Consider the following 27717-nt stretch of genomic DNA (forward strand, 5'->3'; position numbering starts at 1 on the left):
GAGAAGCATCAGGGAATAAAAATCCCCCCATTGCAGCAAACACTGCTAGACAGTCACACTGAAGTCATAGTCCTGTAATGAAAAGCCAGTACTGAGGTTAGAAGGCCATGAGCAAGAAATCTTCAGTGCTTGTTGAGGGTGAGGAAGTCATTCTGAGTGATTATTTCCCTACAAGATGTGAACAGCAATATGAAATAAGGGTACAAAAACCAGAAGCCAGGGACAATCAAATTTGCAACCCTCCCCCAGACCATTGCCATCATATTAGTATAAATCTTCCATTGGAAAAAAAAAAAAAAAAAAAGTACAGAACTACAAGAGCAAACCTATCTTTTTATTAAAATCATTTTTAGTACATTTTAAGCAAGAAAATGTAATGCTTCATTGTATTTAGCTGAAGGATTCATTGCTTCTCTTCCTTGAGCTCCATCCAGTTGAAATTAACTACTGTAGATTTAGGGAGATTGGCAGCATCCCAAATGCAGGGGTATAATACCTCCTTGAAGGGGAAATAATCGTTTCATATACAGCCCACTCCCTGCTTCCAAGTGACTCTGCCCAGCTTCTGGATAGGTGTGACAGTTATGCATAAGGCACATTATTCATGGATGGACACTGGATGCTTTCCCTGCCCCCCCCCCCACAGATTTTCATTGTTTTTCTGACTGCTGGTGGAAAAAAACTGACTTTCAGCTTTCCCCTGCTTGGAAGGCAGGTTTCTAATCCTCTGTTTTGTAAAATCCTGAGCCTAGGGCTCAAAACCAACAAACAAACCCAGAAAGCAAACCCTTCCTCCCTTCAGTTACACCAATTAAAAAAAAATATCTCATACTTTTGAAGAAGACTTCGCACAATCACTGTGTATTAGTGGTTTTCAGTATTTCGTATTGCTCCCTGAATTTGCATGGTGAGTGCCCATACGTGTAGCCTCTGTCAAGAACTTGTTAGGTGTCAGAGGGAATGTGCAATGATGCTGAAGTGCCTGATTTGCCCAACGGGCGCTCAGCCAGCAAGATGACCAGGGTGCAGAGCAGTCACCAGTGCAGAGAGGGAGCAACAAATGGCTGAGGAAAGGAAAAGTCTAATCCAGCACCAGGGAAATGAGAGGCAGCACTCGCCTTCCTCTGTGCCCATCTCTCACTTGCCTCCCTCTGCACATGCAGAGTTACTGACCGTGAGAGCAGTATCCCCGTATCTCAAACCCCACATCATCTTCATGAAATAAAAAACCCACTGCCACCATTTTCCCACTAAATGAGCTCTATTTTTTTTGCATCCTTTTTGATCCATTTGTCCTTTCATAACCAGTCAAGTTTTCCCCAACGTGGCTCAGCCCATTTGTAGTGGGATGTTGGTGGTGGCCACCAGGAGAGACGTCGGTTTACCCCAGGCAGCTCCTCTCCTCCAGCACCTCCAGTTTGATGCCAGAACACTTCATGGCTGCCAGCATGCAATAACCAACTGTCCTCCTTCTCCCTGTTGACTCCATCTGGATGCAGTGAAGCCGTCTGTCTTCTTTGGGACACTGGTAAGGCATCAGGCAGGAGCACTGGCTCTGCGTCTCTGGGAATGAATGTGTTGGAGATTTAGCTGCAAACGTCATAACTAAAAACATTTTGTAGTGTGACAACATTTCAAAAACCAACAGGGAAAAATGCTATTGCAGATTGTTGATACCTTAGTTGGAGGGCCTATAGTGCATGCACTAGGTGATAGGGTATTAGGAATAGAGACAAAAGAAGTTTTAAATACCAGGTTTTGCAGCAGCGGCCTATACAGGAGCAGAAATGAACTATCTAACTATTTTTATCCACTGGTTTTCCCTGACCTTTCTTCTAAACAAAAAGATATTAAGTTGACTTTCTGTTCCCAATTATCTTTGCACACAATGTTGCTGTGAAATGGAGTCTTAAGGTCCGTATTGTGTCAGCTCCTATTTCATTACAGCTCCCTTTATGAATGTTAAGCTACCTGCTGCTGGCCTGTGGTAAACTCAGTCCTGCCGGTTATTTCATTACCCATTTCTGATCTAATCAGATTCTGACTCTTTATATTCTTTCCCAGAAATTCCCTAGGCAGGAAACCAACTTTCTGCCTTTCCTCTCTGAAAACATATGAAAAACATGCATTTCCCTCAGTTTAGCTGCTTTCATATAGTTCCACAGTATTTTCTGCCTCTATGTTGATACTAACTACTCATTCTCAGGAACACCAAAACTTCCTTTTGCTGAATGTTTGTGCATATTCATGGGAAAGAAGACTTTTGTGAAGACAGTGAGGAGGAGAGTCCAATTCAAACCCCTTGAGTACCCCAATGAAAACTTATTTAATGTATTTTTTCTCCTGGTACTCTTGCTCACCATCATTTTTGCTTGCTGAACAGCGCTTCTCTGTGAGTCTTTGAAAAAAAAAAAAACAAAACTGAGGTGATGCCACAGGATCCAGCCTTAAGCCAATTTCACAGTGGGAACAGATATAGACTTTTTACAGGCTCTGGAAGAAATAAGCCCAATGCTTTTTTAAATTATAGCCACCTACCCAAGAGCCCAATGCGTCTGGAGGCTCCACCACACTGTGCCCCTTGAGTGGCACGCCTGGTCCTGACCCCTGCTTCAGCCCCACAAGGAGCAATACTTTGTGTAGTACCTTTAAGCCACCTACTTCAAATCCTGTGCTGCATAAGTCATTTTGCAAAATGGGATTTTAAGATTGCTTCCCACCGCTGTTGCTTGTTTTTTCATGAGCAGACAAGGTGTGATAGGGATCGTGTTTGTCTCTGGAAGCAAGTGGAGGAATGAGCGTGGCTGCCACTCAGACTTTTCCTGGCAAGTGTGTGATATGCGTGGAGCCAGCCAGCACCTCAGACATTTACAGGAAAACCCACTGCTCTTATCACCCGGTTACAAAGTAAATAGCCAAGTTGCACAACAGTGTTTATAAAATAATCCTTTTAGGGGTTTCACCAAACAGCTTAGCTAGTTCATTAAAACTCCTAATAAACACAGCTTTCATGTATGGGTATTCATAATTTTTACCATTAAAAACCCATTAAGCCTGATGGCCCCTGTCTTGCTAAGTAGTTTTATGATTTAATTTTATAATTTAATTACATGGTATAGAGGGTGTGGCTCAGGTTTACTCCTGAAGCACAAGCTGATGATTTCAGTAGCCTCACAGGGAATAGGTGATAATATTGCTGATTACATCTCTGTGATTGCAGATTAAGTTCCCTTAATCTTCAAGTTCCTTTTGTCCCTTACTGATAGGAAGTGGCAACACTACACCACTTGTGCCTAAGGGAAAAGGCACATACCTGAGTGTAAAACATCTTAGCAGGGACACGGGACTGACCACACTTCCACACTCCCCTCACCATAAATTGCTGAAATAGACCGCAATGCCTGTAAATTCTGTTCTTAGAGCAGTGAAGGAGCCAGCATGTTTTATTTTCAGTGCCTAAGGGCTGGGATAAATGCCATCATTCAGAAGCCATACCTGGACAGTACTCCCAGTCATAGCAGGTGTCATAGCCGCAGGGCACTTTCTTCATGCTGTTTGTGGAGAGCTTTGCCCTTTCAATAGCCCAGTGTATGTTGGTATTACCAAGGCAAGGGCCAGCATGCAAGAAATGAAATGACTGCTCTCCAAGGCACATTTCAGCTGAATATTGGCAGCTGGACTTCGTCATGTTCTGTTCAGAAACAGCATGTAGTACACAGATGTCTTCTGAGTAGTGGCTACCCCAAGGAAAAAGAAAAATTATTTTAGTAGGCTATGGAACAAGTCCATGCTTCTAAATACTCCACCAGCATAAGATGAAACACAGAAAAGACATGGCCAGGCTGGATATCTGTCTAAAGACCTAAGGCTGTCCTAGCTACTGCAGTATCTGGACCTTGGGAAGCCCATGATACAGCACAGTGCTGCAAGCTGAGGAAGTTTTGTTCCCATCCGAGAGATAGGAAGTGAAAGACATTCCTGCGCAAGAAAACAGGAGATGCTGTTGCCTCCTCAAGGCACAGGATACTTGCACAGACCCTATGATCTCAGCCTGATAGTAGCCCAGCTCATATTCAATACATGCTCTTCTTTCCATCTCCAGCCCCACATGACCTCCACTCTGGCCAGCAATTTACTAAAAATCCTCCAGGATAATCCTCTATTAACTTAAAGTCTCAAAGGTCTGTGCAGGTTGTGTTCTGTGAGAGACAGTAAATCCAAGTCTTATGTGTTTTATATGATTTTGAAGTCTGAAATATGCAATGTATTTTGCAGCATGTTCACCTGAAAAATGTGAATTTAAAGTACAAGGAGTAAGACCCATTATAGGGAGGTGATGACAATGCCTAGGAAACTGGAGGAAAAAAAGGAAGAAAAGAAAGAGTGGGGATTTCCAGTAGCAGGTGACAGTGGCAGCAGAGTAGAAGGACAGACCATGGTGTGCCATTTGGTTAATGTCATTGTTCATTTATTTCATAGACCTATAAAGAAGGCTGTAATTTGAATATAGAGGCATAACTGGCTAGTATCTGCACAGAGACCAGTAACCTTGAGTTTGCTGTTGCCTTTCGCTACTTTTTGTTTTGTGCTCACAATGGACTCTCTGTCTGTCACTGGGGAAACGGTGACTTTTATATTTCTAATGAAAGCACTTAACTTACCCACAGTCCTCTTCTGGAGACATACAAACACATTCAGATCCAACCTGTTTTTGACCTGGATCGCAAAACCCTCTAATCTTAGTTTGTTCATCTGAAACAAGGGAGAGTTCTTGTAACTAACAACAAAGTGAAACAAAGCTCTTTGCAAGAATCACTGCAAAAACTTGTACAAGTTTCAACAGAATGAATTCTCCTACTTTACTTTCACAAAGCCATGTTAATACAGCTGTTTTTTTTCCCCAATAACAGTGTCAGCATCTCAGCTCCACGATTAAAGTGTACAATACATTGCAACCAAGAATTTTGAAAAAAGTAAAAGCAAAATTAATGAACAGTTGCCATACATCTAAAAAACAGTCAGTTGCTTCCTAGTTCTAGCTAGCTATAATACACCATTATGTGGATACCAGCACTATAGGAACAGTAATGCATTTGCAGAGATACTAACCTTTTTCACAGGTAATATGTCTCAAAACAGGTGGCATCCATGACAGATCTTTTCCACAAGTGTACTGTTGTTGACCAGTGACTATAAACCCAGCTTGGCAGCTTAGCCTCATGGTTTCACCAATGTCATAGTGTTGCTTAAATGGGGAAATTGTGACACTGTCAGATATTGGTGGCCTGAGGCATACTGCGGCTGTAATAAACAAGAAAAAACATATCTTGTTTTCATGGTGTAGGGATATTTACAGCAAGTCATAATGCCTCAGCTGAAGAGCCATGAAGGCACTCACAATAACACTTAACAGCTGACTGACATTCCAAACTAATATTTGTCATAATTAAGTCTAGAAATTTTCAGTGCACTGTCATGTCAATGTATTTTGTAAAAATACTTTTCAATCAATAACTGAATAATTACAATGAACTTCTAATGTATGCCAGTAAGAGTAATTTAATTTTAAAGTTTGTTAAAAATAAGGCTGACATTTACAGTGTATTTTAATCTTTCTTTTATAAATGAAGTTATAAACAAAATAATTAAAATGAATGGCATTAGAAAACTCAAAAGTATATTCAGGGAAATTATTTTGATAAAATGAACACTAAATAATCAAATTACACTGAGTTCCAGCAAGCTGTTGGAATCTTTTCATTTAACAAGATCAGCTCAGTTCTGATCCATAACTGTTGACTGGACTGTAAATACTTCAAGGCATTGATTTATTGTGGGGATTTTCAAGGCAGTGTAAGGGTGACTTAGAGACATCATCCATTTAATATAAAAAGTGGTAGTAAGATTCCTCCAAGAACACTTTCTTCAGCATAACTGTCAAACTTAAAGATTATCTATGGAAGTCTGGAAACAAGAGATGGGTCCTCTCAAAGATACTTAAAGCTAGATGAGAGAAGGACCTTGCAACATCTGAGTGTTTTCTGAAGCAGTTAACATTGCAATATTCTTACAAGGCACATAACAGCAACACTTTTGAATTGAAAGAGGAATGATGTACTGACTCAGCAGGTTTTTGCCAAGTCTAGTGTGAATGATTAAAATACCTTCTTAAAATGCTACCTCTTCAGATATCATTACAGATTCTTTTGTTAAAACAAATTTTGTGTATTTTTCTTCCACCTGTTTTGCTGCAGGGCCAAATTACTTTTCTATTTCTTACGTTGGCATTCAACTACTTGTTGTGTCCAGGTTTGATCAGGCAGACACCGGAGGAACTGATAGCCACTGAGGACATGACCACTCACACAGGCTATTTCAGCTTCTTCCCCGACATCATACTGGTTCTTTTCATTCTACCAGAACAAACAAACAAAGTAAAAAGCCTACAGTAATTAAAAATAAAAAATAAAAATCTGCAGTAATAAAAATTGACATTGCCAAAAGAAACAACGACAAAGGCCTGATGTTATTCAATTGAAATAAGTGCTTGCTTTTCCCTCTCTGAAACAGGAGTCATCCATTCACCTAAAGAACATTTGTCTGGCTACACTAATTAATGCCATGGTTACAAAATAAGTATTCATAGACCGCTGTTTGAAATGGATTTCGCCTTGCCTTTGGTTCAGTTGATAGTGGACCCTGGTGAACTGCAGTCCCACAACACACCATGTACACAACATGCTCACTAGCACACTATGTAGCTTGGGTATTGGCCATTCCTAGCAAAGAAACTATAAAACTATATATTATATATATATATATATATATATAATAAATAAAATAAAGTAAAATAAATAAAATAAAAACTATAATATATATATAATATATATATATTATATATAATATATAATATTATATATAATATATAGAGCTATATATATATAGCTCTGCAACTACTGCATTTTCCTTCCATCTTTCATTCTTACCCTTATAAATCCATTTTCTGGTGGGTCTGGCTTGGAGCATCCAGACTCAGGTTCACCAGGTATGATATCCTCTTCTCTTCTTGCCTCATCATCATTAATACAGGGAGCCCCTCTGAAAAGTAAAAAATTGGTGTTAAGGATACATTTTAAGCAGTCACCAAGAAGCAATGGCAGAATGTCAGAAGCTTTGGACAGGAATGCTCAGAGTATTTTCCCTGTAAAAACAACAACTACAAAGCAGATAGCATGGTCATAACCCAGCTGCTGCTATCGGACAGTGGTTAAAGGAGGCTGGTTTCTGTCAGTGTGGGGCTGTAAAGCTTGGTGTCTGAGATGAGTAAAAAAGAATCACACAGTCCATTGCTTTTCATCCTCTCCTGTCTGCTCCAGAACCTCCTCTGTAGTCATTACAGCAAGGATGATGAAAAACCTGACTCATTTTCTCATTCTGCTTTTTTTGTTCCAAGTAGAGAAGATGAACCTGTATAAAGTCTTGTTCTTGAAGAGATAAGAAATTCAGTGACTTTTGGGGCTAGAGATATGATTTCAAGTAGAGAACTTGCAAAACTGGTACATCAGACACAATCAAAGCAGGAATATGAAAAGTTTGGTAGTTTTGAAAAGTTTGGAAAAGTTTGGAATTCTCTGAGGCATTGAGCTCAGACCTAAACTTCTAAGAGAAGAGGATGTGGTATTTAAAAAAAAAAAAAAAAACACTGCAAACTCCTGTGAGTGGAAGTAGATGAATTCTCCATGACTTTGGACAGGAAGTCATACAAAACAGCTTAAGAGAGCTACAGTCATACTTTAGTATGTAATTGATCAGCCATTTTCTATGAATAAGCAATTAATAAATCCAAACTTGAAGCAAATTGCAATGATTTTCAGACATTTCCTTCTCTCAGCTCCTTCCACAGATGTTCAGACAGGAGATCTGCCTGTCTCCTTTCTCCTTAGTAGTCACAAAGCTGCCCTGGAGGGCTCTGTAACTCTGCCTCATGACTACAGAGGTCTTTTGATCTAGCATCTCCTTACTTGTCCATGAACACAGAGACATGACAGTCCTCCTCTTCTTCCTGTTCACCCTTGCAGGGCTTTCCACCGTTCATCGGGGATGGGTTATTACACTCCCGGGTCCTTCTTCTCTTGAAGGAAGTGTCACATGGGCTCCATTCAGACCAGCAACTCCAGCGGCCATCTACAGCAACTGCAAGAAATAAAAGAAAATCCCGTCTTTTGAGAAATCTGTATCATACTTCTTAGGTCACATATGAGAGGGTAAATTCATGATAGCCATTTCCAGAGGATTCAGCCAAATTCCAGGTGTTTCATAAGAGCCTAAAACACACCTTCCCTTTCAGTTTTGTGTGCAAATCACATTTAAACCCAGAAGCAGCTTGTTTTCTACTTCTATTGCACACAGAGATGTTTGAGTTTTAATGGTACCAACTATTGTTTTAGATAACTCGTGAAATGATGAGCTATCAAATTAAATGTGAGTTCTAACACCAAGTCTAAACCCAAGTCTACCTCCCACACAAGCTAAATTAAAACGCTACTGTCTTTTTTTACCCACCAGGGTATTTTGTCTGTGCCATCATGAAGGATTATATAAGGACTTTTATTTACATGTCATTTCTTTTCTGCATAATATATATTATCTACATTCATATCTATAGCTGCATACCTTAAATTGTTATTTTCTTTCTGAGGTCTATAGTTGCCTGAATCACTTTTCCTTCTGCCCTCTTTTGGTTCTGTATTACAATAATAATAATAACAGTAACAATAGTAGTAATAATATACTGAAAGTCTCTTCTCTTTTCTATATGTATGTCATTAGTGTCAAAATCATTCAAAAACTGCTTTTGTGTGAAATTGTTCTTTGTTATTTTTGAGAATAATGATTATGATCCCTATCCTTAAGACATTTTAAACTGATTTTTCCTCCCACACTGTAATAAAAAATTCTTATATCCATCAGCTATTTTGTCTTAAGCATAATAAGCTATAGGAAAACTAAGGAATGAGTTTATTAATGTGTGCATCAATTATCTTTGATCTCATTTTCATTCTTATTGCTAAACAACTAATTTCCTACTATCTTATTAATGTAGCTAAGGAATATTTTACCATGTCTTGTAATTTCTTCCATGAGCTGTGCCTATTCATTATGATTTATTTTTTTTTTCTAATTTAATTCTTTATTTTTATACTTTCTGATCATCAGCATAGGACAAGAAGTGCCATGGATTTAGTAAGGGAAGCTTATATCAGATTTATCTTTGACAAAATTGCCAGGGGATTTTCAGGTAAAAGGTATGATGGGAATTTATGATATCATGTGTGTTTTGGAAAAATATGATAAGGATATAAAAAGTTAACATCAAGGACCTGTCCCAGAGTGCAGCTGTGACCAGCTCTTCCCCACCTGGCTGATGCTTCCCTGGCCAAAGACTTCCTGGGCTTTTAGAGGGAAAATGAACAAACCAATGCTTATCCTAATATCTTGCTAAACTCCAGCTGTCTTCTGTGTGTGCTATCCAACAGATAACATCATTGTGGTTTTAGGTTGTGCATGTCCCGCCTACAGAGTCTGAGCACTGTGAAAACAGCAGCCCAGACAGGAGCAGGACAGTCTGTTTTAGGGCTAATCTTTCAGCATTTTGTAATGGTCTCAGCTCTGTTGGCAACAGCTTCTCAGTTATTCTAAATTCAGGACTACATAACATTGTATTAAGAAAAACAATTTTTGATAGGTACTGGAAACGTGATTTGGAAATAACATGGCAGAGAAAGATTCAGGTATTAGACAGCTAATTGCATGAAACATTTATATGCTACATTTATTAATCTGTGCATCCACAGATGCATTTATTATTTTGCAAATAATTGCATGTATAAATTTATAAACACATTTCTAAAATCATTCGGGTTTTGATCACCTCCTTGGTCCTGCTGGCTGCACTATTCCTGACACAAGCCAGGATGCCATTGGCCTTCTTGGCCACCTGGGCACACTGCCAGCTCATGTTCAGGTGAGCATTGACCAACACCCCCAGAGCCTTTTCCTCTGCACAGCTTTCCAGACACTCTGCCCCAAGCCTGTAGTGCTGCATGGGGTTGTTCTGGCCAAAGACCCGGCACTTAGCCATGTTGAACCTCGTCCCACTGGCCTCTGCCCATCGACCCAACCTGTCCAGGTCCCTCTGCAGGGCCTCCCTACCCTCCGGCAGATCAACACTTCCCCCAGCTTGGTGTCATCTGCAAACTTACTGAGGGTGTGCTCAATTCCCTCACCCAAATCATCAATAAGGGTATTAAGGAGGATGGGTCCCAACACTGGCCCCTGGAGAACACCACCGGTGACCAGTTGCCAGCTGGATTTCACTTTGTTCACCACCTCTCTCTGGGCCTGACCAGACACGTATCATGACAGTATCACTCCACACACCTGAATCATAACCCGGAGCACGGATCTCACAGTTATTGCCGTAGGTGCCAGCCTGGCACACACAGAGGCACTCCGTCCCGGAAAGCACGGGCTTGCCATTGTTGGGGCATGGGGCACACTGGCACGGGTCAAACCTGGCTGCGTATTCCCTCAGGGCTCTCCTGAGGTTGCGACGCCTGGTCACGGCACACGGCACGTTCTTCACCAGGTCCACAATGGATGACACCTGTAAAACAGCTATCCAGTTAGCACTTACCTTCAGTTTAGCTATGTGCCATACCTTGTATTCTATACATGACAAAGGAAAGCGCACACTGTTTTTTATATCATGCTCAGATGTGTGTGCACATATAATTTATATCACACACACCACCATCCTGATTTAAAAGACAGGAAACATCTGCATAGCTCTTTGTAAAATCAATGTTTTTCTTACCCTTCTCTTACCTCAAAGTCAATCACTATGGGATTGTCCTTTGTTGATTCCAGCCATGTTGCAAAGACTGGGTGCCCTGGAAAAGATCCCTTTTTCTCCCAGGCCAGAGCTGCAGCGAATTCTGACCTGCCACCTTTGACCAGAGAGATGGACTGTTCAGCTGACTCCAGAATGGAACCTGAAAGGAGATTTCAGCACAGAACTGTGAGAAAAAGGCCTTCAGAGACAGTGGATGTAACATCAACATTACAACAAAAAATGTTAGAAAGGATAGAAAGGAATATACTATCTTTAATTTTATAAAGTTATCCTTGGAAGAAAGGAGTCTAAGCTCAGAAAAACAATCCTTATTCTGTTCAGTGGTGTGCCATAGTTTGCCAAAGAAGGATGTGCAAGACTCTCACCACAGAGATATAACTATACAGAAGACTTGTGGAAATTGCATGGGATACAGAAGGCTCCTCTAGGCAGGCTCTTTAGTCCCAGGAGTAAATGTCTGAGTAACTGGACTTGATCATAGAAAGAGCGTAAAAGCAGTGGAGGTGAGGAAATCCCTGTTTTTAGTGATGCAGAACGTGACTCTTCCCATTTTTGCAGAAATTATACCAGCTGTCTGCAGTTTGAGACACATTGCTGAGGGTTTTCTGCACCTAGATGTCTGCCTGGCATGAGGAAGGTGGGAGGGAAAGGTCAGGGAGCATTATTACTGCCCAACTCTCTCAGCAGCCCTGAGAAACCCCTAGAGAGGATCAGGGACTTGGCTGCGATCACATTTCTAGTTGTGCCCATTTCCCACTTTGGCACACCTGGCTCTGGGGCCATGGGGGATGTTTGTCAGATCCATGACTGCTGGGAAGAGCCAGTGACACTGGATCTCAAGTGACAGTGCTCCAGAGCAGAGGATGAGCACTCCTACGTCATAATTTCTTTTGCTAGCAAGTAGATGTTTCTGATGCTTGCTTCAGGGAAACAGTGAAATGCTGGTTTCTCTGACTGTGGTAGAAGAGCATTGCTAGTTCAAAGCTGGGAGGTCACCTGGGGTGCCTTGCTGAGGGGGGTGGTATCTCTCAGGGTAACTAACAGGATAACAGCCCTGTTATCAGCAGAGTCACCTTCATGTTTCACAGTCATCTTGTTTGTAACGCATTTGGTATTGACTTTCTTCTTCTTTTTGAAGAGCACACGCCGCGATGTTTCTGTTCGGATACATTCCATTGATTCATCCTCTGTCAGACCTAGAAATACCAGAGCAGCAGCTGCATCACCCTGTGTTACATGACCACATCATGCCCTAAGGCTCATGCATCAAGGTGAGCCACCCCAGGTCTCCCTGCTCACTGGTTTCTTTCTGACTTCTGTTCTTCACTCAAGCTCCTCAGCCACCACTGATCCCACTGCCAGTGGCTTTTCTGCTCCTCATCTCCCTAGTCCCATCAGGCTCTGACCATGTTCACCCTCTTCCAAAGTCCTCCTCCCATTCCTGTCTGGGTATTTCTCCCATGTAACCTCTTCTGTGGTATCTGACACTCCTTCCTGCTACTGGTACACCGTGGAACAATCCTTTGTTGTTCACAGCCCAACCACACTCTCCCAAGGTGCTGCTTTGCAGAAGTCAGAGGTGGTGGGAACAACAAACCTTTCTCTGAGGTCATGGCAAAAGGCTGTACCTGTTCCTGCAGCACTTTGGGCATACGGCACTAACCAGTCTAGAAGGAGACATCACTGCTGCAGGTACCCACTTCCTAGGTGCAAACAGCATTATACTGATTCATACCACATCGTTCAGGTATCCTCCCGTATCTATACAAGTTACAGTGATGGTGTTAATTTTCACAGCTTTTAAGCTTAGATTTCCACTTCTATAGTGTTCTTTTTTCATTTTGGCATGGGAACAGTTTCAGACTCATTTTTAATCAATATCAATAATTTTACTGACTGCAGCTCAGAAGATAGTACTTATACCTCTTGGACCTCTGTCCCATACTGGGGTATGTTGGAATACCTCTTCCTAGTGTCACAGGACCTTGATCTGAAGGTCTTAAGAGATGTCCCTGAACACAGTGGTGTTTACCAAGTAAGGAAAATCTTGAACTTTTCAAAATAAAACATGGGATATGATTTTTTTCTTGCTTTGTATTTGGGCAGTGTGGATAATTCCTGTGCCTGTGAAAGCCTAAAGGATTTTTGTTGAGTTTACTATGTGGTGTAAGCCCTAAAACCAAGCAGTGATAAGAAAAGCTGGTAAACATATCATGATATTTTCTTGTTGAGGATTACACACCTGAGTTCTTCAATTCATCTGAACTGTACTGGTAAAGAATGTCATAGGAACCACCCATCTTCCCAGCGGTGTAGTAATGAGTGCCAAAGTCATCAAATATTCTGCTGTATAAAGCGTAGTTGTACTCCAGGGGCAGGTGGTTAAGTGCTTTTAGAAAGACATCTGAAAGCTGCAGATCTGACTCTTTCATTGTGAAGCTTGCAACAGAGATGACTTTATGGACTCTAACAAAGTTGGAATTCTAGAAATAAAAAAAAAAAAAAAAGAGAGAGTCTTAATAGGTAGTTAACTGCAGAAAGTAGAGTGGCCAAGAGTATGTCTTGAACTACACTGAAAGAATTATTTCATCCTGTCTGTTGTGCTGCTTTAATCATGAGTAAATGAACACAAGATAGCCATTGAGTTCCCAAGAGCCCTGTGAAGTTCTTGAAGACAATGCTCATTACTACTTTACGGTGTGGGAGTATATTGGATTCCAACATAAGAATTCCTAAGCACTAGAAGACATAACCTTCCAACACAAGAATTCTTAAGGACTAGAAAAACAGAAAGTAAAATGATTCCTGCTATAACAAATACACCTGAAATTGGTAAGACACCCATAAAGCTAGGAGGAAAGGCTGCAGCTTATAAACATCTGTGGGCTGTTTGAAACTAATCCTGAGTAGGTATTTTGTGTAGTGCCTCACTGTCATGAAGTCTCAGACACTATTTATCAGTCTGCTAAAACTACAACCACAGGAATAAAGATCTCGTTCAGTTTAAGTGTCAGGCTGTTAACAGGCAAGGGCTGGAGAGTGATATGAGAAGAAAAAAAGCAAAAGCAAAAGTTCAGAAACTGGAAATGTAACCTCTTACATTGAGCAATGTCATGTTTAGAGACAGTTAATTCCTTTTTGTTTTTTTTTTTTTCAATGCTAAAAGTTGTCAATGTGGGAGTTTAACTAAAAAGAGAGGAGAGAAATAGAATACTGAATGAAGAAATATATAAAGTAGCAAAGAGGACCAATTAAAAAAAAAAAAAAGCTGAAGCAAAGAGATCAAGAGCAAAAGGAGTGACAGGAAACTGGAGCAAATGAGTAACATGCAGATAGAAAAAATCATTATAAAAAAAAGATGCATGAGTTCTTCTGCTGAATTTTGCTGTGGGTACATTGTTTCTGCTCCCCTTCAGTCTTCAAGCTGGTTTGGCTTAGCAGACACAAGGTAGCATCTAGATAAGGACTTTATCCAGCCAGGACTCATCAACAAAACACATGAGCTGGATCTCAGCTCCCAGCTGTGCACAGCTCTGCACTGTTCATTTCAGTGCTTTCATTTGCACACTGGAAGATAAGCTAAGGGTGCTCAGCTTTTTGCTGCAGTGAGAATAAGAATGGAAGAAATAGGGTATGTAACAGTCCCCAGGCTGTACTCAGCTCCTAAAATACCTTGTAGTAATACCATTTATAGAAAAAGGACTTCCTTTGGGTTCTGATCCTGATTTTTCAGCCATGGTGGCTAGCATTTCAATTATGATGAACAAAATTACAGGCCAGTTTGGCAAATACTGATTCTAAATGCTCAGTTGGATAAAATGCTTCTGCATACCAAATAAGAATTTTTGCTTGACATACATCTCACATTTATATTTTCTGCTACTAAAAGTACCTTAAGCGCATTTCTTACTAGCAATTTACCTTATCCCATGATTTCTATATTAAATCCCCGAGACTTGAACAAACTTGGAAGCTCTTACTTACAGAAGAAATTCAGGAAACTGGATTCCAATGTCTTCAGTTATTTCTGGGCACACATCTAAACGTACTGGTAGCCTCTGGTGTCTGTGGCTATCTTGACCCATTAATACCAGCTATTAATACAAACTATAGTGCTGTAGATCAGAGCTGATCATTTCCAGAGATGGTCAGCCAAAAAAACTGATCTAAATCAAGTGTAAACACTTAGATAGTTCATTTATTCTATAAAAACTACTCCAATGAAAAAAAAAAAAAAAAAAAAAGCAGCCAAACGCAAGCTGAGATGGGCTGGTGTTGAAATCAGTAGTTTTAATTAATTGGAAAATTTCTAACAAAGTAGAGTTTCACCAGAATATACTGGCTAATTAAGTGATGTTTAATTCCAAGTATTGTAAGCACAGTTGCCATGGAATTATGCCTGTCCATGCCTGACATCCCCAAGGATGGAGAAGACTTCACACCTTTCAGCCCTCAGTTTTTGAATTGTGGTTCAAGCCATCCAACTCAATTAACTGCAGCCAAGAATACTAGGAACTTGAGCTAAGGCTCTGGGCACAAAGCCTGGTTCAAGGTCCATGGTGACTTTGACTGACTGCAGTGCACATGCTATCAGGCAGGTGCTGATGTGCCAGTTTCTGAGCTCTCTCCCCAATCTCGAAGCAACATGGAGTTCAACAAATTAGACAGCATAGGAATTCGGTAACAAAAAAGTGAAGAAAATAATGTATAAAAATAACAACATGCAGCAGGAAGGGCAAGATTAATAAAGTAGTTCATAGTGAAGCATGTAACATGATATTCCAGCCTCACTGTAAAAGTCTTTCTGTACAGTAGGAAGTAGAGAAGAGTGAGAACTGGTCACCTGGGCTCCCTCCACAGCTCCATTAAGACACTATTCAGTGAACACACGTTCATGTAGAAATCCACCCAGTTTCTCTTCATTGATACAAAAGGAGGGAGATGCAGATCTCTGTAGAACTGCTGTTGTCTACAGATATGCAAGATGGACCACCCTAGATGGTTACCTTAACATAAGCAGAAGACCTCAGAGAGATCATGGCAAAGTGGCATACTAGAGGACCTATAAAGGTCAGCTTAGCAAAAGAATTATGGAAAACAAATATAAATTTTAAAGCACTGTTTTCATATTTCATCCATTCTAACATGGAAAAATTTAAGATCTTCCAAGTCACTTGGGCTTGAGACCCTGGGATGCTCATGTGAAGACCATATACACACGGTTTAAAATATAGGTCTGAATTTGACCTCCCAAAGCCCAAGTTCTCACTCCTTTTAAGTGGTTTATTTAATCTATTTAAGTGAACAATGTAAATTTATAAATTGGTCTCACATACATATAGATATCTACTGGTATATACACCTATAAATAAACTGTATACAGACAGGTACAGGTAAAAACAGAGGTAAAAACATACTGTATCCTGTATAATACAGTAGAGAACATGAGGAGTACCCAAGATAAAACTCTTGCCATGGACATACTAAGGTGGGATTTTAACCTGTTACGTCTAGAGCCAACAGCTCTAAGCTATCAGATATTTCATGTGGGTCTCTGAAATTGCATGGCAATAGTCAAAACCAACGTAAGTTCAAGAAATCTTCCTCATGAAAGTTTTATTGAAATGAACATCTGATAATTTCTGAACTCATCTAGTTCTGATGGGTTCTTCAATAAGAAGACACTACCAAAATAAACTTACCAGTTCTACAAAAGACCAGCTTGATCTGTATATAGGTGTCTACATGGGAATGAAAGCAAACAGGTTTCCAGTAGCCAGAACTTTAGTACAGATGAATTCAAACTAGAAATAATGAACTTTTTAAGCAGTCAGGTTTACTAATTAGGACAAGTTAGCAAGGTTCACAATAAAGCTTCTGTCATAGGAAGAAAATTTAGACTGGTATTTTTGTAAAAGATGCCTTCTAATTTTATTACAACTCTTGGATTTCAACAGACCTTAATTGTGGTCTGTTCTATGGCCTTTGCCAGGCAGAATTGTAAACAAAATAATACTTGATCCTTTACTGACATTAAACTCTATAAGTACGTGCATCTAATATGCCACAGTGTTCCTCTGCATTAAAGGGGCAGAATTTTATGGGAGAGGGTTGTCTATTCTTAGAAACTTTTATCTTGATATGTTATTTCTGAGACTATTTTTTGACGTATTTTGTTTTCTGACCTTCCTTATGTTTTATTCTAGCAGTTTTGTAAAATGTAATGCCAGTGCCTTGATAATGGACAGTGACCTTTGGTAGCTCAGTTCTCTAAAACATGCAGGTGGAAACTCAAAGAAACGAAGAAATTGAAGGCAACATTCAATTACCTTTTCTTGTGAGGCTTTTATGGCTTTCTTGAAGGAGGAAGATGATGTGACTTGAACCCGTTTCTTTCTTGAGAATAGTATTGGGATGCTAAATCTTTTTCGAGCTTCATGAGAGGATGAACTACTTCGCTGATCACCATCACTCAGGTGAGTTAAATCTCTGTAGAAATGTGATTTTACATCATCCTCTTCATTTGTTACCTGGAGATTCAGTAAAGCAAAATGGATTTGCCCAAATAACAACTTGCAACAAACCAACCTACTAAACAATGAATTCTTGACATTTTCTGGAAGAAACATGCCTGATGTTTTTTAGACTTGCCAATAAGCTAAAAGCTGTCCTTAAAGGGAAAAAAAATAATAAATTGAGTTAATAGGTGAGATACTTAAAGGATAAGTAGATTTATGAATAGGTACATTATAAGGGAAGAAAAAAAAAAAAAGGTAAGCGTGGATCACTTTCTTTCAAAAGATTTTTCACAAAATTCCCCAGCTTCCCTGATCTGAACCTTAGGAATAATTTTCAACAAATATTTCATCACACTTTTCAAAGACTCTCAGAGCTGCACATTACATTGATACCAGGAGTAAGTCCCATTCCCATGGCTTTTGTGTGTACAGCACAAAGAACTTGGTGCCTTTTTTTCCTTTCTTCTTCATTGCCTGCTAGATGAATGAAAACATTTAATCCAGGGGGGAGTTCTAGAGCATACCTGCAGTGTGAGCACCCATATTGAATGATGAGCTAGGGGTAGGGGAAGGGGAACAGGGGATGAACCTGCCTGATAAACTTGGTAAGTCTCAGTGGTAATGTTGTGTAAAGCAGTATCACGAAGATGACTTCAGCATCAGTTCAAAAGTAACTGATTTCCCAAAACTTGGGCAAATCCCTCCCAAGATCTGTGGGTGTTAGAAAGATTAAATTTTTCCCTTTTAGGCTCACCTAATAGGGCTGCAAAGGACCCTGAGCACTGATGTCCATCCCCCTGATCCAGTTCTGTTCTTCAGGAAGTCACATGCTTTTGCATGAAAATGCAACGGAGTTGAAAACCTGAACCAGTGACCTTTCTATACCAAAGACTATTCTAAATGTTCAGAAATAGTGGTGCAAACCTAGTGAGAGTCACAAACACTGAACATTTTTGCTGATGGACATTAATAACAACATAAAGCACACAACTTTGAGGAGATGTGGGCCAATGTACAAGGTCTGGCTGCAGCGGACTTCAGTTTGCCTACAGCAGCCCATACAGTGCTGTGCTCTGCACCTGTAGCTAGAACAGCACTGGTATCACTCCAGTGTTGTGTCTGCTGCTGAGAAGACCCTCCCCAAAACCCCAGAGCCAGCAGGCTGGGGGTGGGCAGGAGGTGGGGAGGGGACATCACCAGGACAGATGACCTGAACCGACCAAGGGACATTCCATAGTGTGTGATGGCACACTCAGCAATAAAAGCTGTAGAAAAAGCAATAAAAGCTGGGAAAGGAGAACGAGAAGAGTGGGCTCTCATTAAGAAAGCATCTGTCCTCCTGAACAACCGTTATGTGTATTGAAGCCCTGCTTCCCAGTATATGGCTGAACATCAAATAGTTGTTTTCTCTCTCTTTGCTTCCACCTAGACTTTTCTTCTTTTTTTTCTCTCTCTCTCTCTCTTTTTTTTCCCCCTCTTCCTTTTCACTTTATTTAAAAATTATCCTTATCTTAACCCATGAGTTTTTTTTTTTTTTTCCATCATATTTTCAGCCTTCCCCCCCCCCCCCCCCTTCTTTTGAGAAGGAGGAGTAAGGGAGTCATGTGGTAAAGTCTAATTGGACATCAGTGTGAAACAACCACAGCAAAACAAGACTTGCTTTCCTGACTGAGTATTTCTGCATGTAGTGATTTTTCATCATCACTGAACAAAACAGAAGAATAGCCAAACTCATTAAATTTTCCACTGAAGAAAATGAATAAAAAGGATTTCCTTTGTTAAATTGCTTCCTTTAAAGTAATTCTAAAATCTGACAGCACTTGTGACAAAAATTAGCAGTTCAGATTTCACACATTACTTGAGCCTTTTTTCGTGTCCTGCATCTCTTCCTTCTCAACGCAGTAGCTACTTGCTTCAGACAGCCTGTCATATGTATGCAGCCAGATGTTGTGCACTAACCACATTATTCACATTATTTTCTAAATACCCGTGTCTAAAAATCTAAAATATATTATCTAAAAATCAGATTCAGGGATTTTCGAAAAAATATAAGCCAGCACCTTTTTGTCCTTGGCTTTTCCTGCAAAACCCCTTCCCAGACCATGTGTTTCTTGTCTTTCTGCCTGCCAAATTTTGTATCTGCCTCCTCTTCTCACTGCTTGTTGGAAGGGTTGGAAGGGCAACAGGCAGGATGGAGGGGCTGAAACAGCTCAAGGAAGAGCTTGTCCCAAGGCTGCAGATGACTGAAAGGGAAGCTGCAGCTGGGAGAGCTGTTGGTACAAGAAGGACACAGCAGTGATGCTGAAATGAGCTTTGGACTTGATCAAACCTCTGGCTGGGTTATGTCCGGGTTGGGATCAAGACCCTTGGTATCAAGTCACAACAGAGGCATGGCCATGAGAAGCAGGAGAGAAGCCTAAATCCATCACGTTCACTCAAATATATAGCGCAGTTGGTAAAAGCAGACCAGAAAGGCACAAGTAAGCCACCCAACACCATTCAATTCATCCCATTTCCACACATCACCATAAGCATGTTCAGGCCTTACCACATTGAGAAATCTTGCCTTAAAACATGCAGTACTTCTTAAGACTTCAGCACTTAACTTGGACTACAATTATGACAAGGGTTTTTCAGCTAGTATTTGCTGCTAGAGAGTACCTGAAAGCTGACATCCTTCAGGTTCGCAGGAATACGATATAATATCCTTGTCTCGTTACGCTTCACAGTTCTGCATTCTCCTCCATTGAATGAATTGCCAAGGACTTCCCCTCGGCTCTCTCCTGACAAAATGTGAAATCTAAAAAACAAAAACAAAACAAAACAAAAACAACTCTTAAACAATGTCAGGAAGACATAAACTTGGATTCTTCATTGGAATACAGCTATGTTGAAGATACTGTATGTTTGAATGAGAGGATGTGAGTGTAAAGGCAATGTTACTGTTTTGAATGAAATTTATCTACACAAATTTCTAATTCACACTGATTTCACCTGAAAAAAACACACACCCAGGCTACAGTAGCAATTCTGTTTTATTCTTTCCAGTAGTGCCTAACCTTCCAGATAACACCAATGTCAGTGTAAGACTTCCCTAGACAATTGCTCTTACTCAGGTAAAGAGGTCAAAAATAGCCTAGAAAAATGAACAAGCAGTTCTGCTTCAAGCGATGCTTCCAGAGTGCACTAAGTCCATTCAAAACCAGAAGACCTGGGACATGGTCCATGGCATCCCTGCCCATGACAGGAGGTTAGAAATAGATGATCTTTAAGGTCCCTTCCAACCATTCTGTGATTCTGTGTTTAAGTGTCCAACTGCTTTTTTTGGTAGGCTGGAAGATGTTATGGTTTGTGTTGTGAGTGGTTTGTCACGCACAGTCACACATCTGTAGAGGAACATCCACATTTCTGAAGTTCTTTGGCATAGCTGAGCTGGAATTTGCCAACACGTGATGTTCTGGTGCTGTGAGGGCAGGTAAGGTCCCTCAGACAGCAACATTCTCTGATGGCTCCTCAGCAGCAGTGCAGAATAGGACTGACAAATGCAGCTGACAAGTCCTAGCCTGACAGTTTGGTTGCATTTTTGTAATCTCTTGCTAGTTTTAATTTGAGACATTATGTGTTTGGAGATACTCTCACATGCAAATCTGGGTATTATCTAGTTTATGTAAATTACTCAGCAACAATTTCATGTTTATGAAAAGCAAAGCTGGCTTACCCATTGCCTATTAACTGCACACTGGGGATGCTTTCAAACCTTCTGCCACACACAGTCTTTTTCCTCCCACAATTTCTTTCATCAGAGTTGTCCCCACAGTCATTTTCTCCATTGCATTCCAGTTTTTTTGCAATGCAGCGACCTGCATCAGAGAAAAAGCAGCAGCAATAATCCTTATGCAAAGATTCATTGCATCTGAATGCAAAGAAAGGCAGTTTCTTTCCCTAGTAAAGGTGCAAACTTGCAGCAGAAATTAACAGCAAGGCAGTATAAAGTCTAGATTACTCCTATAAATGTAGTAGTTTCTATTCTGCCAGTTTGACTTGCTTTGAAGCCGCAACGGCTTAAGTTAAGTTTTAGCAAAAGGATATGATGATAAAGTTATAGAACCTAGTCAGGTATACTTAAACTGAAGCAAGCAAGAAACACCAACAAAATGTTTTGCAGTTTCAACAGAAATAGTGCAATTTTGGGTTCAGACAAAATGTATGAATATGTTTGTGTAAGAAAAAAATGTGCAAAAAAAATATCTCATTGGAAAAGTGATACTTTCTAGCTGCCATGGTTTTGCTGACAACCCAAGCTAAAGATTGCACTACCCTGAATTATTCCCTTTAGCTACAGAAGAAACTGCAAACATAAGCTCCTACTAACATATGTAAATACTCTAGTAAAGATTTCTCCCTGCCCCTTTCCCTGGAATTTGTGCAGGGAATACATAAGGAAAATCATGACCTTTTTTTTTATTATTATTTTTTATTTTTTCTTTTTTTCTTTTTTTTTCTTTTTTTTTTCTTTTTTCACCTCAAGCAGTGTTTTTTTACTATTGAACAATGCAGCAGTTAAGCTATGAAGCCATCATTACCACTTTCACACTGGAATTTATTCTTGCAGTTGACCTCCACTATGTTGCAGAGTTTGGCTGGAAAGCAGGGGCGGGAATCCACCAGTTGCTCAGAGCAGGCCTGACCCCCAAACTGAGATGGTCGCAATAGTGTTCGAACACGAAACTGGATGGCAGAAGAAAAGAAAACTTTTTTGGAAGGCAGAAGAAATGAAAGCTTTTTTTTTAAAAAAAAAAAAAATAAATTTGAGCTCTTTTGTAGCTGATTGGCCCCTCAGGCAGAGCCACATGTCTCTGTGATGCTGAAGCTTTGTTGAAATCAGAGACCTGGAGAAATTCATTGGTTGACTTTCCCTTACATCCTACCACATCCTCATCCCAGGTAAGGCAAGTAGGCACCTGAAATCCAAGAGCCTCAATGGCAGAGCACAAGTAATGAAGCTTTCGACAACATGAGCTACATCACAGCAGGAATCAAAAGTTCAATCCCAGCACATTCAGTCAAAGAGGTATGGTAGGAAGTGGGTGTGAACAGGCTAGTGGAGATTTTTTTCATGTTTTTATCGTCTCTGTTGAAACAGAAGTACCATGACAGTGGCATGTATCCCCATCCCAAAACTAGCTGGTTTGGCTTCCACTCATGGGACCTCTTGTCTGGGGAGAACTGGACAGGATAGAAACTGTTCTTGAGTTTCTATTGTTTCTATCTGGGAGCAAAATCTCAAGCTCATTTGGTTTTCTGTCCCCAAATCAGAACCCCACTTGCAGAATAATGATGCTGATGGCTGCTAGAAAAATAATGACAGATACGTCTTCCATTTCACTTCAGTGGACTGCTGGTGAAACTGATCTGCATCTGACTGAACTGTTGTTTACCTAAAAAAGGGTAGGATTTTTTTCCCCATTTGATAACCAGTTCCTTTTTTTTTTCCCATTTGATAACCAGACTTATCAGACGTTTGATAACCAGACTTAACATCTACAGACTGTTTCTGTAGATGGACCCTGAAGTTAATCAATGCAGAATGACCTCCGAGAAATAGCAGTAACTCAGTGACTATGAATGGAGGGTGCATGGAGCAGCACCAGACCATCTAAAAGCAAGATAACCACTCTATTTGGGATCTATAGCACTCATTATATTCTTTGTGTGAGCTTTAACCTCTTCACCCCTCCCATTCACTGTGAGCCTGCTTACACTGGTCTTCATATTCATCTTGAGGTCACATTCTCTATTCTGATGGCTGTTTATATTTATAAAGGTCAGAAGCAGTGATCTTTATAGTTTGGATGAAAAAAACAGATTAGCTCATAAAAGCACCCTTTTTTTTTAAATAAAAAAAAGGCAGCAAATACTTTGCATCAATATTTAAAGTTAATAAAAATGAACAATTCTTTCACATATGTGTAGGTAAGAAACTCAACAATTTAACAAGAGGATACTGATCACAAAAATCAGTTTGAATGAGAGCAATATCTGTTTTCAGTAATTACGGTTTATTTGCTGTTTCCCACCATTTCTCCCCATTCTGCTGTCACTCTCCATCCTGGCTGCAGGATGGGAACCCCACAGGGTGGTCCACATCTCACATTTAGAACTGCTTCTTTATGAACATCCAACACTATGTCTTTCTTGTCCTCCACTGACATCAAGGTACGTATATATATGTGTAAAGATATACTTATGATACCTAACAGGCATTTTGCAATCGCTCTTCAGGTGTGGATTTCTGAAGCTGGGCAGGACCTTCAGAAGAGCTGTAGGCTATGTCTGCACGAACACTCAAAGCTACTCTTGTGGTAAACCTCAAGCTCAGATCCACCAGCCACATAAATACCCCAAACAAAATGTGCTCCACTCCCTATAACCTTATATTTGACAGGGCTTGGTTTCTTTAGGTCAAACCTACTTGAACCTGCCCTTTCACCCGTTCCCTCTCTGCCAGGGAAGACACACTTAACTCCTAACTCTACCATCAGGGAATAAACGCAGGCCCAGGGAGTTGGTCACTGGAGTATTTTGTTCTACAGATATTAAGCACACCCCCCTGGGTTTTGTGTAGGCTATAAGGCTTGGAAAAATGGTACTCTGGATTTCTTAACAGCAATCTCAGACAGATCCTGACCATCAGTGTAAGATACAGCATTTCTAGCCCGTACTGGTTAGGATTTGCCAGTTAACTCTTTTCAATGCATGATTTGATCCTGTTATTTTTCATCTTTAGAACATATAAGATGCTATGCTATGTTAAAGATCCCATGACTTGGTCCTGCTTAAACAGACATGTAAACTTTATCTTAATTTATCCTTCATGTAGGAAACTCATCTTTAATAATGACAACGGCACTTTTGAAGGAATTTCACATAAATGGATTTACACTACTGAGTTACTCCTTTCTATTTTGATCTACTTATTTTAACTTGTTCCCTCCAGCTCCTACTATTATAATTTGTAACCAATTACCCATATTAACTTAAACTGTCATTTTGCAGATCCAATTTCCTTGAAGTCGAATATCTGAAAGAAAGAAGGTTCTTAAGCATAATCTCTTGTAATTAGCCCACATAATGCATTTTCTACCTACTTGTTTTTTAATGCATGGGTCACATTCTGACCAAGGTCCAAAGTCTCCAAGCTGACAGTTGATAGGACATGTTTGCTGGTTACAAGCACGAGATTCCATCTTCGTGCACAACTGGTCACAGAAGTTTTGGTTATAATATTCATCCATTCTTATTTGCCTAAAAAATGTAATTGAAAGAGTTACACCAGGAAGGAAACAGAATGTAAATGTTCTCGAACTGTGGATGAAGGCTGATAATGCTTTGAACCCAATGAAAACTTGAATGACAATAGGTAGTTGTGGAATGCTGATTGAAATAAAAAATTCAACAATGCCTTAAATTTGCAGAGCAGAAAACTTCAATTCATCCCGTCAAGAGAATGGCAACAGAAAAAGCCAGGAATGAAAGAGGGGATTTCCAGCAAGTGTAGAGTATACCCCTGTACTGCATCTAGTTTGGTGCTGCTGAATATTTAGTCGACTTAACTGTCATTGCAAAATTGTTTGTACAAGGAGCAGCTTTCTGTAGGCTTGCCATGCTGGAGCTCTCTCCTCCCACAGCATTGCTCTGCACTGGACACCTGCCCTGTTTGTTCACAGGGGCTGGTTGCCCAATGCCCACTGCTGGCAAGGCCATCGTAGGACCTGGCTGATCTCACCTCACTATGTGTCTTGGCAGTAGTAGGTACATTTGGAGGCCCTGTAGGATTCTACAGGCAGTTTTGTAATTTTTAAGTCTTGCAGTTAAAATCCATTAATGTGTTAAACATTTAGATAAAACAACTTTTCTTTCCCAATATATTATGGAAGCTGGAGCTTCAGACACAGTCCATTCTCCCCCAAAGTGTTTTTTTTGTTTTGTTTTGTTTTGTTTTTAAGACATGAAGTAGAACCATAAAAGTAGTAAGACCATTTGGCCCTACCTGTGCCTTGTCTGTGTGCCATAATTGCAGGTTTTTGAACAGCTGGACCACGGCCCCCATGGGTAATGTTCACAGTAGCACCCTTGGCTGCTGCCAACCACCAGGCTCAGCAGGAACAGGTGCAATATCAAAGTCTTGTTCATTGTGGAGGTGTTCATCTACAGCACACGGACAGGTAACAAGAGCTCAGTAAACTGTAGCACTCACAGCTATGCCTGTATCTTAGTGACATGTCTGTTCTGACTTGCAGGGTCTATAAATCATTTTCACAGTACAAAGTTACTAAGCATTGTACCAGGAATGTGGTAACGCATGAGAAGGTATGAAATAAATTAGTGGTACGTGACGAGACAAGATGTCAAAGGCTAATCTTATCAAGGGTTTTTCACTTATTGAGTACTAATCACGACTGCATGTTAATTCTATTTAAGAAGTTGTTTATCAATCATATTGAATGTGACAGAGATCTGCTACTGCTCTTCATTTTTTCCAAGTATTCTCAAAAATATTTTATAGGAATTCAAATAAAAGCATGAGACTGTTTTTCCTACAGAGCATGTAAAACAACAGAAAGTTAAAACTAACTAGCCCCAACCTATTGCCCATAAACAATTTGTTTTCATGTGTCTATGATCCCCCTTTGCCTAACTGCTTTGCTGCAGTGAATCCTTCCTTCAGCTTTTTTATTGTTCTTAGTATAGAATAGCCTGTCGAAACTGCAAACCATCACTATTCAAACCTCATCCAGATTCTTCACCAACAGCTGAAGAGAGACCAGCTAGCCAATTTCTCACTCCAGTGGTCAATCAAAATTTATTTGGTGAGACAGAAGGTTATAGACAGTCTCCGGGAAGGAATAACATTTAGTAGACTTGAAAAATAGTTTTCCAGGCAAACCATTTATTCGCTGAAAAAATGCAAAAGATTTTTCCCCTCATCCTGTCACTGAAACAACACTATATTTTATAGGATGTTACAGCAGAACATAATAATGTTGTTTTGTCTCAAAACAAACAAACAAACAAACAAAAATGGAACCATAAAAACAAATATATTTATTTTAAAGCAATATTCTGAAAGATTTCATTTTGAAAATGTTGAAAAGAAACATGCACTTATTTTCTACTTTAGTTTTTTTTTTTTTTTTTTAACTGTTTAACACATGGTCTTATGGCTTTTATAGCTTGCTAAGAAAAATAATTTTTGTGAAGTAAAGACGTAGCTTCCTCCTTTAGTAAAGAAAGCCAGTAAAACTCCACACAGCTGTAGCAGTGAGAACTCTGCACTTTTTATGCAGTCATTCGATGAAAAAGCTTCTCAGAGATTTAAGTATAATCAGCACAGTATAATGGAACAGAAGACAGAGAAATCAACAATCTTGCCAATGAACCAAGAGGAGAGCAGGTGGAAGATCTTTTTCCTTACCTGGGTTCCTGGCTCCTCACACCAACAGTGCCAACTTAGAAGAGAGATGAAGAAGCCCTACAAGACTCTCTCCAGTACTTTGTTCATTCCTTCACTGTGCTTTACATAAAAAACACCGTTTATTCTCATCTGTTAGCAAAGCTCCAGCCAATCAGTACATGAGAAATGTGTCAGCAACTATATAAAGGTAAGTGCACATAGAGATGAATTTAACCTTTTAACGACAACAAACAAACAAACAAAACAAATCAAAACCTCAGAAGCTTCTCCATACTTTAACCTGCATGCATTGAAGCCATTTAAAAGTTTCCTTATCAACTTACTGTGAGACTGCTGGCTGCAATGCCAGACAACTTTGCAGCCTGGCGCAACTTCGGTGTGGTTTGCTGCAGGCTCTAAAATGAAAGGTTGGAGGTTTTGTTTGATTTGGTTACTCGTTAATGAGGGCAGATCCAGTCTGGTGATGGGAATGGTTGGCACAAAGCAGCCTCTCCACCATAGGTACCCTCAGCAGCAGGTGTTTTCTGGAGAATTGCAGGAACATCTCTCCTCACTTTGAAGTGAGGACTTTCACTTCACTCAGTTTGAAGGCAAAAGAGTGAGAATCTGTTAAGTTGGCACATGCTGGTAATTCATTATTGCTTTCAATAGGAAATGAGAGACAGAATAGGCCAGGGTAAAAACACCTGTCTGACGCTGCACCCTCTCTTACGGGGGAAAGCTGGTTTCTGAGAGAAAGCAAAAATCCAAATACATTTGTGGTTATTTATGGCTCCTTGTCTTTTGCCACCCACGGTTAGCTCTGTGCT

The 27717-nt window shown here is 40.1% G+C and overlaps 1 protein-coding gene across 2 annotated transcripts; it reads right to left on the reverse strand.

Annotated features, from left to right (window-relative positions):
• Positions 1-313: 313 nt before the first annotated feature.
• Positions 314-27557, reverse strand: C6 (complement C6). Of its 2 annotated transcripts, XM_013181603.3 has the most exons (19): positions 27232-27557; positions 26909-27085; positions 25484-25641; positions 24582-24738; positions 22017-22161; positions 21152-21293; positions 20095-20233; positions 17245-17445; positions 13158-13398; positions 11989-12111; positions 10888-11054; positions 10441-10666; positions 8022-8193; positions 6987-7098; positions 6281-6413; positions 5110-5301; positions 4662-4752; positions 3496-3737; positions 314-1563 (listed from the first exon to the last, which is right to left on the reverse strand). In XM_013181603.3, exons 3-19 carry the CDS (start codon positions 25639-25641, stop codon positions 1382-1384), a joined length of 2823 nt encoding a protein of 940 aa, XP_013037057.2. In that variant the 5' UTR covers positions 26909-27085; positions 27232-27557; the 3' UTR covers positions 314-1381. The 2 variants fall into 2 exon arrangements, with proteins under 2 accessions (XP_013037057.2, XP_066844159.1); XM_066988058.1 differs by having other exon boundaries at positions 26909-27557.
• Between the last annotated feature and the right edge of the window lie 160 nt (positions 27558-27717).

This window comes from Anser cygnoides, chromosome Z, assembly GCF_040182565.1.
Source record: "Anser cygnoides isolate HZ-2024a breed goose chromosome Z, Taihu_goose_T2T_genome, whole genome shotgun sequence".
Classification (NCBI taxonomy): Eukaryota; Metazoa; Chordata; class Aves; order Anseriformes; family Anatidae; genus Anser; species Anser cygnoides.